Source organism: Anabrus simplex, chromosome 7 (genome assembly GCF_040414725.1).
Source record: "Anabrus simplex isolate iqAnaSimp1 chromosome 7, ASM4041472v1, whole genome shotgun sequence".
In the NCBI taxonomy this organism is placed as follows: Eukaryota; Metazoa; Arthropoda; class Insecta; order Orthoptera; family Tettigoniidae; genus Anabrus; species Anabrus simplex.
In genome coordinates this window covers 182,756,520-182,771,607 of record NC_090271.1, presented here as the reverse complement: position 1 = coordinate 182,771,607, position 15,088 = coordinate 182,756,520, and the positions used below count along the sequence as shown (strand labels likewise).

General features: G+C 39.5%; 1 protein-coding gene across 1 annotated transcript in view; it reads right to left on the bottom strand.

Annotated features, from left to right (window-relative positions):
- The window catches only part of spir (spire type actin nucleation factor), a 699,692-nt gene that overhangs the window by 342,754 nt on the left and 341,850 nt on the right, over positions 1 to 15,088 (bottom strand). Inside the window, exon 4 of the mRNA XM_067151497.2 lies at positions 3,300 to 3,424. Coding sequence (XP_067007598.2) covers positions 3,300 to 3,424 — 125 coding nt within the window. The remainder of the gene's footprint in view (positions 1 to 3,299; positions 3,425 to 15,088) is intronic.

The following is a 15,088-nucleotide window of genomic DNA, read 5'->3' as shown; positions in this document are numbered from 1 at the left end:
CATGGGAGGGCTCTTTTCGTGCAAGAGTCAGCTATTTCATCTCTCATTTTTTTACATAAGCAGAAGATCTCCTAGGAACATTTCCTAGCTGTCTCAGAGAAGTCATCTCTTCATTGCGTCTCCATGTTCCGTCAATAATCTCTCCGTTCGCTTTATGGTCTAGTGAACCGGGTGTTGTGTATAAGTTAGGGGAATTAATCCTCAGGTAATTATGCAAAACTACTACAGATATAACAATGATTTCGGATTTAGGGGCTCCAAAAGCATTAATTTTCTTAAAACTCGAAACATTGAACTTGATATACCAAAGCTATTTTCCACTACTCGCCAAGCTCTACTCAATCGATAGTTGAAGATTATCTTGTGAGTTCCTGACGCATGATCTCCCGGGTATGGCTTCATAACATTTTCGCTGATTGCAAATGCACTATCACCTACGAAAAAGGTACGGCAACTTCATTTGACGACCCAGAAATTCTTCTGGTAATGGCAAACATCTTTGCATGGAATTCACAGACTGATCATGCGAGCAAATGACGAGCAAATGGCTCAAGAAGTGCTCGCGAGCCGCTCGGCTCGCAACATGCTTGCAAGTGTGTACGCAGCTTTAAGAGTAAGACGAATGTAAAATTCAGTGTATATAGATATCGTTTTTTCCGCTAATTTAACACATCAGATGCCTTGCAATGCTGTGACCATCAGAGCGGAATGTATGATGACGAGTTTTCTTTGACGAAGCCTGGACAACAAGTAACACTCACTGCTGAGCCTGCTTCCCATTAAGGATGCCAAACTCAAGGATACATTGAAACTTGCATCGCAGTATGTTTGTAAGAGTGCCATGTGGTACTATGAATTTCTGATATCGGAATCGGGTTTGTGTTCCAAAAGTGATGATTCTTCTTCTTAACTCATTCAACTTGAAAGTGCCAGAGAATATGTCTTAATATTGCTTCTTATATTATTACTTATGTTTACAAATGAATGAAAATATTTCAAGAAAAAAAACTGTTAATAAATTTAATTTTTCCTACTTCGGTGCAAAAAGGGATACGTACAGTTTTAATTTTGCCGATTACTTAAAAAGCAATGTATTTATTTTGTTGATTTTATGTCTACAAAATGAACTTTAGTCCCTTAATCAACCTGTATAAACAACATAATGAAGTACCGTGTGCAGCTTTTTGAAATTTGTTTTTGTGCCTCCTGGAGAATTAGTAAAATGTGAGTTATCCCCTTCTTGCACCGAGGTCTTCAATTCGAGATCTAACGCTGTTGTCATTTTATCATCTGCTGAAGTTAGCCAATCAGACAGCTTCGCGGTCGAACTCAAATGGGCACTATGAGGCGCTGTTGCTAAATCTGTGGCTCCTTAAGATGGGCTTGAGATCAATGGAAGGAGAAACTTTCGCCAGGGGAAAGATTTGATTACGGACCTCCCAGATGACAGGATCGCGCCATTGAAAGTTTGCTACAGTGACAGTGGCTATAGCCCACGGTGTTTTTGTGTTTCATGGTTCCCAAGCCGGTCGTAAACCACGCAGATTTTGCAACACCGCCTCGCAAAGCCCATTTGAATTCGCCCGCGAAGCGATCTGATTGGCAAACTTCAGCAGCTGATAAAATGGCAATGGCGCGAGATATCTAATTACATTGTTCAAATTATTTATAGGTATGATCAAACCTATAACCCTCACAGACCTATACCCGGTTCGCGATGTTTCTGATCACAATGGACATACGCCCGTATTAAGGTATTCTTACACTCCTGGGCGAAGACTTGATGTCCCCTACAAGTAAAGGTACACAGAACTATATTACACTACTTAGTTTACGTATTGTCATGTTAACTCATTACCATCTATTTTCACTTTTGACTACTTGCACTACCTTGAATTAATACAACATACATAATATTGTAATTATAAACATAAATTACCACAGAAATGTACCTAAGATTACGATATTAATAATAGCAATTCGCAATGCTAGGCTTTAGCTAAGAGCCCCGTGATCGCGAAACCATGCTCCCAAGTTAAGAGACCCTGGGACCCCTTTTAGTCGCCTCTTACAATAGGGAGGAGATACCGTGGTTTTATTCTACAAACCCACCCGCAGGGGGGAAGAACAGAGAATTTTGTTCACAATTCCAGGTTTCTAACCTCGTTACTAAGGCCCGAATTTTTATTAAATACATACCTAATATTCACAAAATATGTAATTAAATATGTAACATGCATAAAATATGTAATGTTACTAATGCACTAAAGTTACAAAAATGTTCGTATATTTTTACAATTGGCTTTACGTCTCACCGACACATATAGGTCTTATGGCGACGATGGGATAGGAAAGAGCTAGTAGTGGGAATGAAACGGCCGTGGCCTTAATTGAGGTACAGCCCCAGCATTTGCCTGGTGTGAAAATTGGAAACCACGGAAAACCATCTTCGGGGCTGCCGACGGTTGGATTCGAACCTACCGTCTTCCGAATAACATTTGTTTCGTAAAGCTATTGTGCTTTAAATGGGTACTCATTTGTGCCACAAATAATTCGCGTGTCCCTGTGTTCTTATGTTGTAATGTTTTATACACTGGTTATTTTCAGAGTAAAGATTGATCCAGTAAGTGACCTACAATCCCTACGTCAGATGAATCCCCGACCCGGTCGGAAACCGAACCCTGGACGCCTTGAATTAAAGACCAGCACACTAACTATTTGGGCATGGAGCCACACGGTAGGCATACTTGGAATAAAGAGATAAGTCCTAGTTGGAAATTACGTCGGTGGATGAAGCCGTCCGTATGTATGCAATGGCTTGGGTCATACAGTCACGTCAGAGGAATCGAGAAGGTTCCGTTATTTAAGAAACTACTGAATTCGGCGATAGGGTTAAAAAGAAGCATATGGAGATCTGCAATACTTCAAAGCACAGGAGCTTCGAATATAAGGTTATAGAGGAATTTGATTAATTTAGTCAGATGTGTTCCCACATTGACCAGGATCCCGGAAGAGTTAGCACGTAAAGCTATGCATATGTTAAACAGTTACGGGATAATGATGTGACTGTTGTTATTACATTACTGAAGTTCTTCAACTGTCTGCTTTGAATGAAATTATCCACGAGATTGTTTCCGAAATCTCCGCGTGAAGATAATTTCTAAATACGTCACAGTCTTCGCTCTCTCGGGTGCGTTAACTTGACTGAAAATGAGCCCCAAAAGTAGAGCAAGAGGACTACACTTTTTAAAGGAGCCATTGTGCAGGAGTGCTGGGAATAAGGTCGGCTAATTGCTTACCTCGATGACCTTGGTGAGACTGACGTTGGCGGACGATGACGAGCTCGACGGGTCCTCGTCGCTGTCCCCAGAGTCGCGCTCGATGCCTTCGTCATCCGTCTCCTGGTGCCGCTCCGGGACATCGTCTACAACAATCACATCACACAAATTGTAGTGGTGGTGGCTTTAAGGGACAACACATCAGTATTAGTAAGATGGCATCAAAAGTACAGCGACCATTGCCACTTTAAACACTGGCCTATTGTACACGTAGCGAAGATATCTGTAGTCCAGGTGTTCTCAACCTGGTGCTGCTCTTTAATTACATTTGGTGCTATCTTCATCCAAATTGAAATTTTGTTGTATGGACCGGAATAGCAGCATTGCTATCCAACCATTCTAACATTTTAGCATTTAGAGACTTCAAATTTGTGAAGTTGTTTATGCTACCAATAGTCTAACTACTTCGTGTTTTGAAATATTTGAAATATGAAATAATATGGGTGCTCGTGCAGAACTAGAATTTATTAATCCCCAGTGCTCCTTAGCACTGAAATATTTTGTTCGAAAAGGAGAAATTCATAGCGTTCTGAGGAACAAAATACCGAAAGATTGATGTAATAAACTAATGTAGAATTAATAAATACCATCAGTTACCTGGAAAAGAAAACATTTAGTTAATACTGTACTGTTACTCTTAGCTATTGCTTCAATAAATACTTATATAGAGTTGTTTAATATTCAGAACGTTTGTTTCGGTATGATGCAATATTTGGATTATCCTCAAAAGAGGTTCAGATTCCGAATCGTTTTAGCGTGTTGCTATATGCACCACACCAGGCAAGGATACCGTATCAAAGAACCGACTGAACTAGTGCACAGTAAATATTAACAACGAAAAATAAAGTTTCTGTACAAATAGTCATAAATGAATGCCGACTTCAATAAAACGTTGCTGTATTCACGTGAGTAAGTAGTCAAGAGTAATATTTTGCATCATTTTATGAAGACCGTCAAGTTTGCTTTAAATGTGCCAAATAATAGCATTAATTAAGCAGTAAATGCCATCCATCCTCCTCCGTCTTGAGGACTGAAGGTCACGAAGTACTGAAGTTTTAATTGGAAGCTGCTGTTGAGAATTCCTGAATATATTTTCCGTCCGTTCTTCGATATTCATAAGGGTTTAAAGTCTTCCCGAATATGGGTGATGATGTCGTAGTCTACATCGAAGTTTCCTTACTTCAAAGCTTATTAATTTCTAAAAGTTCTGTCATTCCATCTTTGTTATTTTTAAACCATGATATTCCTTTCCAGCAAAACTTAAGAGAAGTTTGCCAGCTGAGCAACGAAAAAAGTATAATGAAATCATGAGGCTTTAATCCACTAGCAGTGGCGAGGATTGTCATTTACACAAAGAATAAATACCACACAAGTTATATTTATTACTTGCAAACAAACCTGCAGATAATGTGATACTGGTAATCGATTATATCGTCCTTCATGTGTTATTTTATACTTGTTTTTATTTATTGTCTTGACTTCTATATTAGGAGGAAATCTAATCGATTAATGATAAGTTGTTTGTTCCGTACTGTAACGGTTATCACTAGAAGCTTCCGTGTCCTCGATGGCCAGGGTTCGATTCCCGGTGCTGACAGAAATTTAAGAATGGCAGGAGGGTTGGTATATGGTTAAATTGGTATACTCAGCTCACCTCCACTGGAGGTGGGCCTGAAGAGAGCTGCACCACCTTAGGACGAAGACACGAAATTCTTTCGAGCTCCATGGCTAAATCGTTAGCTTGCTGGCCTTTGGTCCAATATGTCCCGAATTCAATTCCAGGCAGAGTCGGACATTTTTGCTTTTAATGGTTAATTGCTCTGATTCGGGGGTTTGGATATTTATATTGCCTTCACCAGTAGAATTAGTTGTAAGTAGGGCCCCATCCTCACAGACGCGCAGGTCGCCTATACGGCGTCAACTCGAAAAACTAACACCAGACCTCTCTTAAGGCCACACACCATTTTAAAAAGTAGGACACGGTTTTCTTAAATCGGGGGAAAATTGCTCTTTCAACAGGTTTGAAATACCAACTCCAAATCTTCATTTTATGAATAGAGTTCGCTCCCGATTCAGTCTGGTGGTATTTGAAGGTGCTCGAAAACAAGTAAATGAGTGTATGCTTTTTTTAACGTCACGCCGATTCAGTTAGGTCTCTTGGGGACGATGGGATAGGAAAGGTCTAGGACTGTGACGGAAGCGGTCATTGAGTTAACTGAGATTCAATTTTACAATTTGCTTTACATCGCACTGACACATATAGATCTTATGGCGACGACGGCATAGGGAAGGTCTAGGAGTGGGAAGGAAGCGGCCGTGGCCTTCATTAAGGTACAGCCTCAGCATTTGCCTGGTGTGAAAATGGGAAACCACGGAAAACGATCTTCAGGGCTGCCGACAGTGGGGTTTGAATCCACTATCTCCCGGATGCAAGCTCACAGCTGCGCGCCCCTAACCGCACGGCCAACTCGCCCGGTAAACTGAGGTTCAAACTCAGCATTTGGCTGATGCGAAAATAGGAAACCATTGAACATCTTCAGGTTTTCCGACGGAGGGGTTAGAACCCACTACCTCACAAATGCAAGCTCACAGTTGCATGAAAGAACCGCGTAGCCAACTCGCTCGTTATGCTCGAATACGCCAGCCTGATGTCTGTAGATTTACTGTTACGTTAAGCAGTTCCTGCGGGACAATGTTCCAGCACTTCGGTATCTCCGAAAACCGCAAAAATTAGTTACACCGAGCTCGATAGCTGCAGTCGCTGAAGTGCGGCCAGTATCCAGTAATCGGGAGATAGTGGGTTCGAGCCCCACTCTCGGCAGCCCTGAAGATGGTTTTCCATGGTTTCCCATTTTCACACCAGGCAAATGCCGGGGCTGTACCTTAATTAAGGCCATGGCCGCTTCCTTCCAATTCCTAGGCCTTTCCTATCCCATCGTCGCCATAAGACCTATCTGTGTCTGTGTGACGTAAAGCAAATACAAAAAAAAATTAGTGGGACGTAGAATAAACAGCATTAATATTCTGTTGAATTAAGTCATTTCTAACATTCTACTGCACAGAGCATCCTATAAAATCCCCGAAATTTATTTATTTATTTATTTATTTAATTTATTTATTCAAAATCCGTAGTGCAATAACAGTAAGGTCCTCAAACTAACGGCCCGATGACCTGCAGATACATAGGCGTCACGAGGTCAGCGCGAAATCCTTAGCGGTCTTGCTTGACTTTCTCGACCGGGTCCGCTGCCTCTCGTATCAAACAGCTCCTCTATTGGTCTCATGATGCACGCTAATCCCTACACTTCGGGGCTGGCTCGTTAATTCACACAATTAAGCGATGTTCGTGCTCTCTGCATTGCGTCATCTTTGTATTAAACTAGCCACACCCTCTAATTTTTATTGGCCAGTTTAAAAGTTACACTCAAAATCGAAGAAGACTGTGATTAGTAGAAAATGAATTGCAGAAATTATTGATTAGTTGGATTCAAAACTGGCGAAAAGAAAAGATAAATATTGCCAAACCAAAAATAAATGAACATCAATTAGTAAAAAAAAAAAAAAAAAAATCTTATGAATACAAAACTTCTTTAAATCAAAAGTTCTTTCACTTCGCACCAGGGTGCATGATCAGTGTTTAGTAGTGACATCTATAGAAGAATGTCCAAACTTCTTAATGAATGGCAAACAAAACAAGTAGAAATACAGTCAGTTCAGAAAACTTCACAATAACAAATTTACATCATATTTTAGTGGTGACAGCATCATCTTTGTTTAGCGTTTCCAGGACTGATTTTTATAACCTCAACATTGTTCACATAATAGTTCACCGCATCCAGTCAAATAACCCACTTGGTGCACACTGGCTGCGGAGGTAGCGGCAAATCAACGGCACACGGTTTGAATAAACTCACAGGTACTTTAACCCTTTATAAGGCGGTGGGTATTATTTTTTGTCATTTCTGGGCGCTGGGTGTTTATTTCCCATGTATTGATGTGTGCTGCACTCTTGGGAATATCTGTAGAACTATTCTGATCCCCTTGGAATCTTTAGCTTCTTTGGAAAACATCTGATGGGCGATAGTGTGCCAGTGCAACGCCTGTTGTGAACAATTTTTATGAAGTGAAAATAGGGTAAAAAATCAACATTTTATAAGTCTGTATAATATTTAAATGAATTTTCTTTGTTTATTTTGCATTTTTCTAATTTGTTCTGAGATTATTTACTTCCTTTTACCAATTGAAGATTTCTGAGATCTAAATTTCTTTTACATTGTGTATGGGAATATGCTTTCCGTAGCCCACACAGGTGTTCGAAATATTTCTGCTGAATAAAAAGTGAGCTAACTGAACTGAAATTGTGTCCGTAGGTGGTCCATGGGAAATACGTTCCCACTTCTGAATGGCAGCAGATAGCAGGCCGTGGGTTGTATATTCCCATCTTCTTACTCACCTTCTGAGCACTGGATTCTTTTTTTTCTGTCAAATTGTATTATTTAGCACTTATAGAGCCTTCAAATAATGTTAGTTAGAAAAGAAAGTTTTATTGAGTACTGCCTTATAAAGGGTTAATGAACACGTTTTCACGGATGCTATTACTCTGTTCACATTCGGTAAGGGGAACACTCCTTACTCGTTCAGCAACACGGAGCAAATAACGCGCTAAACATATTAACTGAATCATCTTGCTATACAGAATTTTCAAACCTTGGCATGCTTTAACTATGTAAAATGCAGGGTCTGTCATTACTGGATGCACTTTATCATATCGGGTGTCCGGCTCCATGGCTAATTGGTTAGCGCGCTGGCCTTTGGTCCAGAGGGTCCCGGGTTCGATTCCCGGCCGGGTCGGAGATTTTAACCTTAAATGGTTAATTCCCTTGGCTTGGAGACTGGGGGTTTGTGCCGTCCCCAACTTCCCTGCAACTCACACACCACACATAACACTACCCTCCATCACAATAACACGCAGTTATCTACACATGGCAGATGCCGCCCACCGTCATCGGAGGGTCTGCCTTACAAGGGCTGCACTCGGCTAGACATAGTCACACGAAATTATCATATCGGGTGCCATCAGGCCACAGAAGTATCACAGCATCGTAAAAGATTTAGCTACTATATGGCTGTTGGTTTTCTCAAGATGAACAGTTGTCAGTAAAAGTGGCGATGATGGATCGCATTGAAACGCACCGACTATGACGTTGGCTACGTAATGGCCAGTTGTGGCAGTCGTTTCGTCCATTGTTATCCAAACTGTGTTGTCAGTTTCACCACGAATTCTGCGTACTGTCTCGGAGTAAAAGTTTAGTGATTAGTATCTGCGTAATGGACGCACATACATGTTGCAATTCCACATGCTGACATTTTCAAAATGTATAGTGTCAATAACAACTGACACGAGAATTTATTACATTCTTGTTAAAACATGGCGACAAGGCCCTCTGATGCTGATGCTAATACAGTTAAGCAACCCGGATGGGTGACCATTCAGGTCTCCCACCTGTCACTGAAATATACGCAATCCATTAAAAACGAACACAACAGCCATGCTCATACACTGCGAAGCTCAGGGAAGCTCGACTGCAAATTCTTTTCCTAAGACAGTATATTGTTTCTTCCTATGACAGTGAATACATTCAATTAACATTATTATTATTATTATTATTATTATTATTTGTACCGGGAGGTACACCCCAACGCCGCGCATTTAAATCTAGCGCCTAAAAGAACTCCTCTACTGGTGAAACAGTGAAACTGAACCTGCACCAACTTATAAATTTACTCAAAAGACGTCACCACTAAAATATGATGTAATTTTGTTATTGTGAAGTTTCCTGAACTGACTGTATATCTACTTGTTTTGTTTGCCATTCATCAAGAAGTTTGGACGTTCTTCCATAGATGTCACTACTAAAAACTATGATCATGCACCCTGGTGCTAAGTGAAAGAACTTTTGATTTAAAGAAGTTTTGTATTCATAAGATTTTTGGTTTGGCAATATTTATCTTTTCTTTCCGCCAGTTTTGAATCCAACCAATCAATAATTTCTGGAATTAATTTTCTACCAATCACAGTCTTCTTCGAGTTTGAGTGTAACTTTTAAACTGACCAATAAAAATGAGAGGGTGTGGCTAGTTTAATCTTGAATGGTCTCGAACTTTCCACGAGGGTTTATAAACTGCGGATTTTCACGTCTCTTGGCCAATTGATCATCTTACTGAGTGTGTGTGTCAAAGCAGGAGGCGGGCAGCCTCTTCGTCAGCTGCTAGAACTTCGACAAGGTAATGGCCACATAACATATTGTTTTCTTGCTAGCTCCGCAGTTTAACCTGAGGGAAAGGTCCGAATAATCAATTATGTAACCTTATTTTCTAAAAATGTAACTTTCTGCCGGCTAATGTAATAACTTCACATAAAATCTTCAACTGTAAATCGGGGATAGAGAGTGATGCGCCCTCTCGAGCTCCCCTTCATCTTGGTTTGAGGTGCCACGTTTTGTTTCTGCAATGTATTAAATTGATTTCCATGCGTGTTACCTCAGTAGTTTGGAAATAGTCCCTGTTTTGTCGGCCAAGCGCCCTATTGGTTTTAATTTTTTTTTGGAGCTCAGTCTTCGACTCCATTCAAATTATACTCGGGCCGTTTATTTAACCTGTTCTTTTTCACTAAGGCCCTGTAGATTGTGTACTAGATACCTCTGTGTAATAAGATTTCTATTTTTGAAATAGTGCCTTGTAAGGCCAGAGATTATTAGAGTTTCATGCAATGTTGCCTTGAGTAGGCTTGGAAAACAGAGCACGTTAGCTCTTTTCCAGTGTTGTAAAAGTGCCTCTGGGAGGCCTGACATTGTAATTTAGGAAGCAAGTGCTCCATGTATTGTGGGATTTCTGCCCTTGAGTAAATTTGTGCTCTTTGTAAATTTGAGGTAGAAGCTCAGGATAAGTGAAGCGAGGGCTTGAAAGCCCATGATCTGTTAAAACCAATAATCTTGGATTTTTCCCAATCTTGTTTAATGTTTGCTACTTGTACCTGTAAAAATTGTAAAGTTGGAAATTGTTAAAAATATAACCTTCAGTTTAAGTTTTACATTGAATTCTTGACATTGTGGTTAGACCCATTCATGCCGGCACCTACTTTCACCTCTGCGATCCACGATAAAACCACGAAACATTATTATTATTATTATTATTATTATTATTATTATATTATTATTATTATTATTATTATTATTATTATTATTATTATTATTATTATTATTATTAGCAATGAACCTGTACTTATTATTCGTATACTTATTTTCTGAACAGTCCAGGTGAGGATCGCAAAAGCGAAATCAATACTGGAAAACAATTAATCGTACTGATACAATTTGGTTCGGCTGGTACTTCCGCAATGTTGACTCGTCTGGGAGTGACGAACTTCTCTAACGTCTCACGTAGCAGTGGATGCTGCAGTTTGTTAAGTAGTATATCAGTCGCAATAAATACTTAAATATCTTGCGACAACTGGTAGTTTGCTGGACCGGGTCTCACATCTTGCATTTTGGGAAGCAAATTTTGTGTCGCCTTCTTTAAAGATACTTGTTTCACGCGTTTTGCTGTCATAATATTTTGAGAAACTTGCAAGCACATTTCTGCACCTACGGACTTTTCACGAAGGTTTCAAAATAATACGGTTTCATCAATTTTAAATATGCACCCGACTCCTGCACAAAACTGTTCAAAGTAATAATCTTCACACCCCCGGGACGCATCTTGTTCCTTGAAATCCACACTGTCAGTCCACTGTAATTTCAGGAAAAATTTCCAGTTAAGATACGGACTAGTGGAGGGGCAAATTAGGCTTAACGAGACTGATGGCTCCAGCCCCCGCTACCCTTAATGATTAGGGATTTCTTGTCTTGAAACAGAAAACAGAGACAAGGGTATATTGACGAAATAGAGAAGCCAGTTGCCATAATTGAGAAGGATCGAAAATCTGGACAGGAGACATCTAACAACAGGAAGTAGAACATACCACCGAATATACGGAGTATGTACGTATGAATAAGTATGCCAGAATATGTATTGAATTAGAACAACGGCAAAAGTATGCAAAGAAAAATATATTCAGTTAAATAAGAAATATTTAAGCAAGTAATGATTATAGATTTACTAATAATTAAATAAACAATGATTATGAATAAGTTTTATGATTGAATAAACATAAATTACAATTTAAATTTCACTTTACTTTAAAAGTCAGTGAAGAACTAAAGGAATAGCAAATTATGAAACATCCTAATTTAATTTTATATACAATATTCGGGAAATATACAGTGATTTACAATTTTGTAGTTCGGAAATCGTAAGTAGATGAAATGTTTTCCTATATTTTAGATGCTGTGAAGTTTGTTACGAAGGTTTCAATTGGCGAGCCGAAGTCCAATGAGTCGTTTTGATGAACAGTGCATAGTTTGTGAAGAGGAGAATTTGCAAGATCACGCGTTCGATGTTCTCAATTTGAAACGTTACATTTGTTCTACTATTGACTCTAGGAACATGAAATTTTAAAACTGCCAGGAATTCAGAATGATCAATTCTAGCATTTATGATTCAGTACAAAAATGCCACAGCATTTTTTCCCCTTCGGAATTCTAGGCTGCACTATTGGAAATGTTGAAGAAATTCATTGTATGATGTCATAGATCGGTAAATTCCTGTTCTTTCAACCGTAATACTCTGAAAAGTCGCTTCTATACAAAGTTTGTGTAAAGTTAATTTTAAATCTAGGACTACATACAACGCTTGCATATTCTAAATTTGGTCGTACGAGGGCATTTTACAAGCGAATGCACGTATTTGTGTCTTTAAATTATTTTATGTTGCTAAGTCCCAAACCACCTGGTACATGAAGAAGCCAAGAACTCTTTCATTCTTTCATTCTTTATTTATTTATTTATTTATTCATTTATTTATTTCATTCGTTGCAAATTATCAAGTGCCCTTCACATAGCAATAATCTTTTCTCTTTAACATATTTGATGTTTTCTAATTTGCTATAACAACCACGTGTTTTTCTGAACAGGGGCAGTGGTTACCAAACGATGTTGAAACGAAACGATTCCCTTGGAAAAGGACGACGCTAAACTATGCTCGATTGCCTCATGCTCTCACCATAATTTAATGCATATCCTTTTAAAATTGTGCGCTAATTGACAGGTCATCATCAAGAACAGGCTAGAGTTCAGTGTGTGTATGCCAGCGACAGTCCTCGCTCACGATGCGGGGTCTTCGAACAGCCAACAATGTTTCCTACCTAGAACACTACAAAAGGCCTGACAGGTGTATCCTTCTTACAGCTTACTGAAAAGCATGCCAAATGCCGAGTGAATAGCTACAAAGGCTCCGTTTGCAATACTACCTGCTATTGAAGCAGCTCCCGACACAGGTAGCTGGGTCAAGTTCCCACAAACCCAGTCATTCTTATTTGCTGGTATTTTCACTCCACCTTGCCCCCATTCATGGATCCCCATCACAAGTCAAGGTACAGAATATCTCACAATACACACACCCACAGGACCCGTCGCTGTACGTGACTGGGAAGAGGAGGCCTTCCATTCTACACCCCCACGGCACACAGCCATCAATAATGTACAGCGACTTTTGTTAGCTCATCCCCAGCATACAACTTAGCTCGAATCTCAGAAACACAGGAAGCAAGTAAAAGTCAGAAATGAAGAACATCCAGAGAAGAACCTACTTCTCTAGGACAAGTGAGAGTAAGTAGTAGATTACTATAGTCCAAAATTAATACTAACACTAATTACTCGTATAAACATTCCTTGTCGGAATATCATTTACTTTTTGAGAAAATATTTCTCTCGCCGTAGAACTTTTTCGAAGAAATGGATTTCTAATATTTGATGTTTTAATAAATTGAGAAGTACTCCACACATTCTGTACACAACCTATATTCATCATCTGCCCAATGGACATTTAATAAGAAAAATGTCCTTCCTACGGATGCGTTATGGGCTGGTTTTGCAAAGAAAAACGGTACAATTTTTAACAATCTGGTACATTTCTCTCCAAAATGTCTGTTCGTGAAATGACACCATCTATCTGAAATGTTCTTTTCCGATCCTAGGTGTTCACATGAAACTTCTTTTAATCATCAACAAACTGTGTAGCGTAATCTAAAACCCCTCTTTCTCAAATACAATATGCAATTTTCTGTAGTTTCCAATTCAAGTTATTTTTTAAAAAGTTAACCAATTGAATACACTCAAAACAAAAGCTAAAATCGATTACCGCTGCCAATCACTACTGACTGCCCAGTTTCAAGTGTTCTCTACTATAAGTGTAAATGTGAAATCTGGGATATTTTCCAGTTTTCTTCATATCCAAGAGAGGATAAAACAACAATCTTAAAATGCGGGTGCTACCCAGCTAGATAATATAACACTAGATTTGTGAAGTTTACGTAGCCCAAGTACAGTGCTTCAATTAGGAGCGATTGCTATTTTTAAGATCAAAATACCAATATTACCAGGCCCTAGAAGAGATTTTCTTCTGAAACTACAGTAACTTACAAAATCTACCGAAAATAAGGTTCCCAAACTCTCAAGCATTATTCTAGCATTGAAGCCTTGAAACGCCTGTTTAAATCTCTCCCTTAAAATTACAGTTACACTTATTATTTAACAATAGTGAAAGCTGTTACAAAAATATTCATTCACACATTTATAAGCGAATTCTCACAAAACCTCAGATGACGTGTATACTGTAGTTCTTCATATGAAGACAGAGCAAAGAACAAGGCTCTTATGGACCAAGAAGTGCGGTGCTCACAGAGAGTAAGAAACTTGAAACCATTAGTGAACATACCTACGCATTCAAGAAAGGACAAAACTTCTGGACTACTCCTCCTCCTCCTCACAGAAGGTTGGTGATCATCATGGAGTACGTTTTCCTATTGTGTGTTTCCCATATCCCAGTTACCGTATCGTGGATGTCGAACCAGCGTCGGATGATCCACGTCCAAGATAACTTGCTCCGTCCACTTCATTTCCTCTTATCTTCCCTTTTATGATCAGTTTTATCCCATTGTACTGTATTTGTCATTTCGAAAGACGTGATCGAAAAAGGCTGCTTTCCTGTGTTTTGTGAGGGTTAAGACTTCACTATTTCCCGGCACGACGGACAACATCCTTTTTGGTGGCGTAATATACCCATGGGGTCTTTAATATTCTGCGATCATTCCAAAGGCTTGCACTCTGTTCACTGACGAAGTCAACACCGTAAAGCAGCTCCGGTAACATCACTTCATGGCATGTCAACGAATTTCACATCGAAGGTGACGGTTGCACACAAAATGTCTTAATTTCAGAAACACACTTTTTACAGTGCCGATTCTGGTTTGGATTCCTCCCTTCGTGTCGGATTATTATGATTATTTAATGGACCTAACATTTAGATCAGGCTGTTGCAGCCTGAGTCTTTACCAGCGAGCAGCGCAAAACTCACAACTTGCAGGAGTCTGCCTGCAGCATGCAATACAACTCGACACTGGCGCAAGCTGTCATCACGACCGGTGGATACTGGCGGAGACCGGTGACAGGCAATACCATTCAAGGCGGTTACTATGGCTGAGAATCTGGGAGTATAGGAGACATTCAGCAGACAAGTTCATGATGCAGAATGCAATACTCACACCAACAACAGCTAATCAGTTTGCTTGGTCATGAAAGATATTTAACAAATTT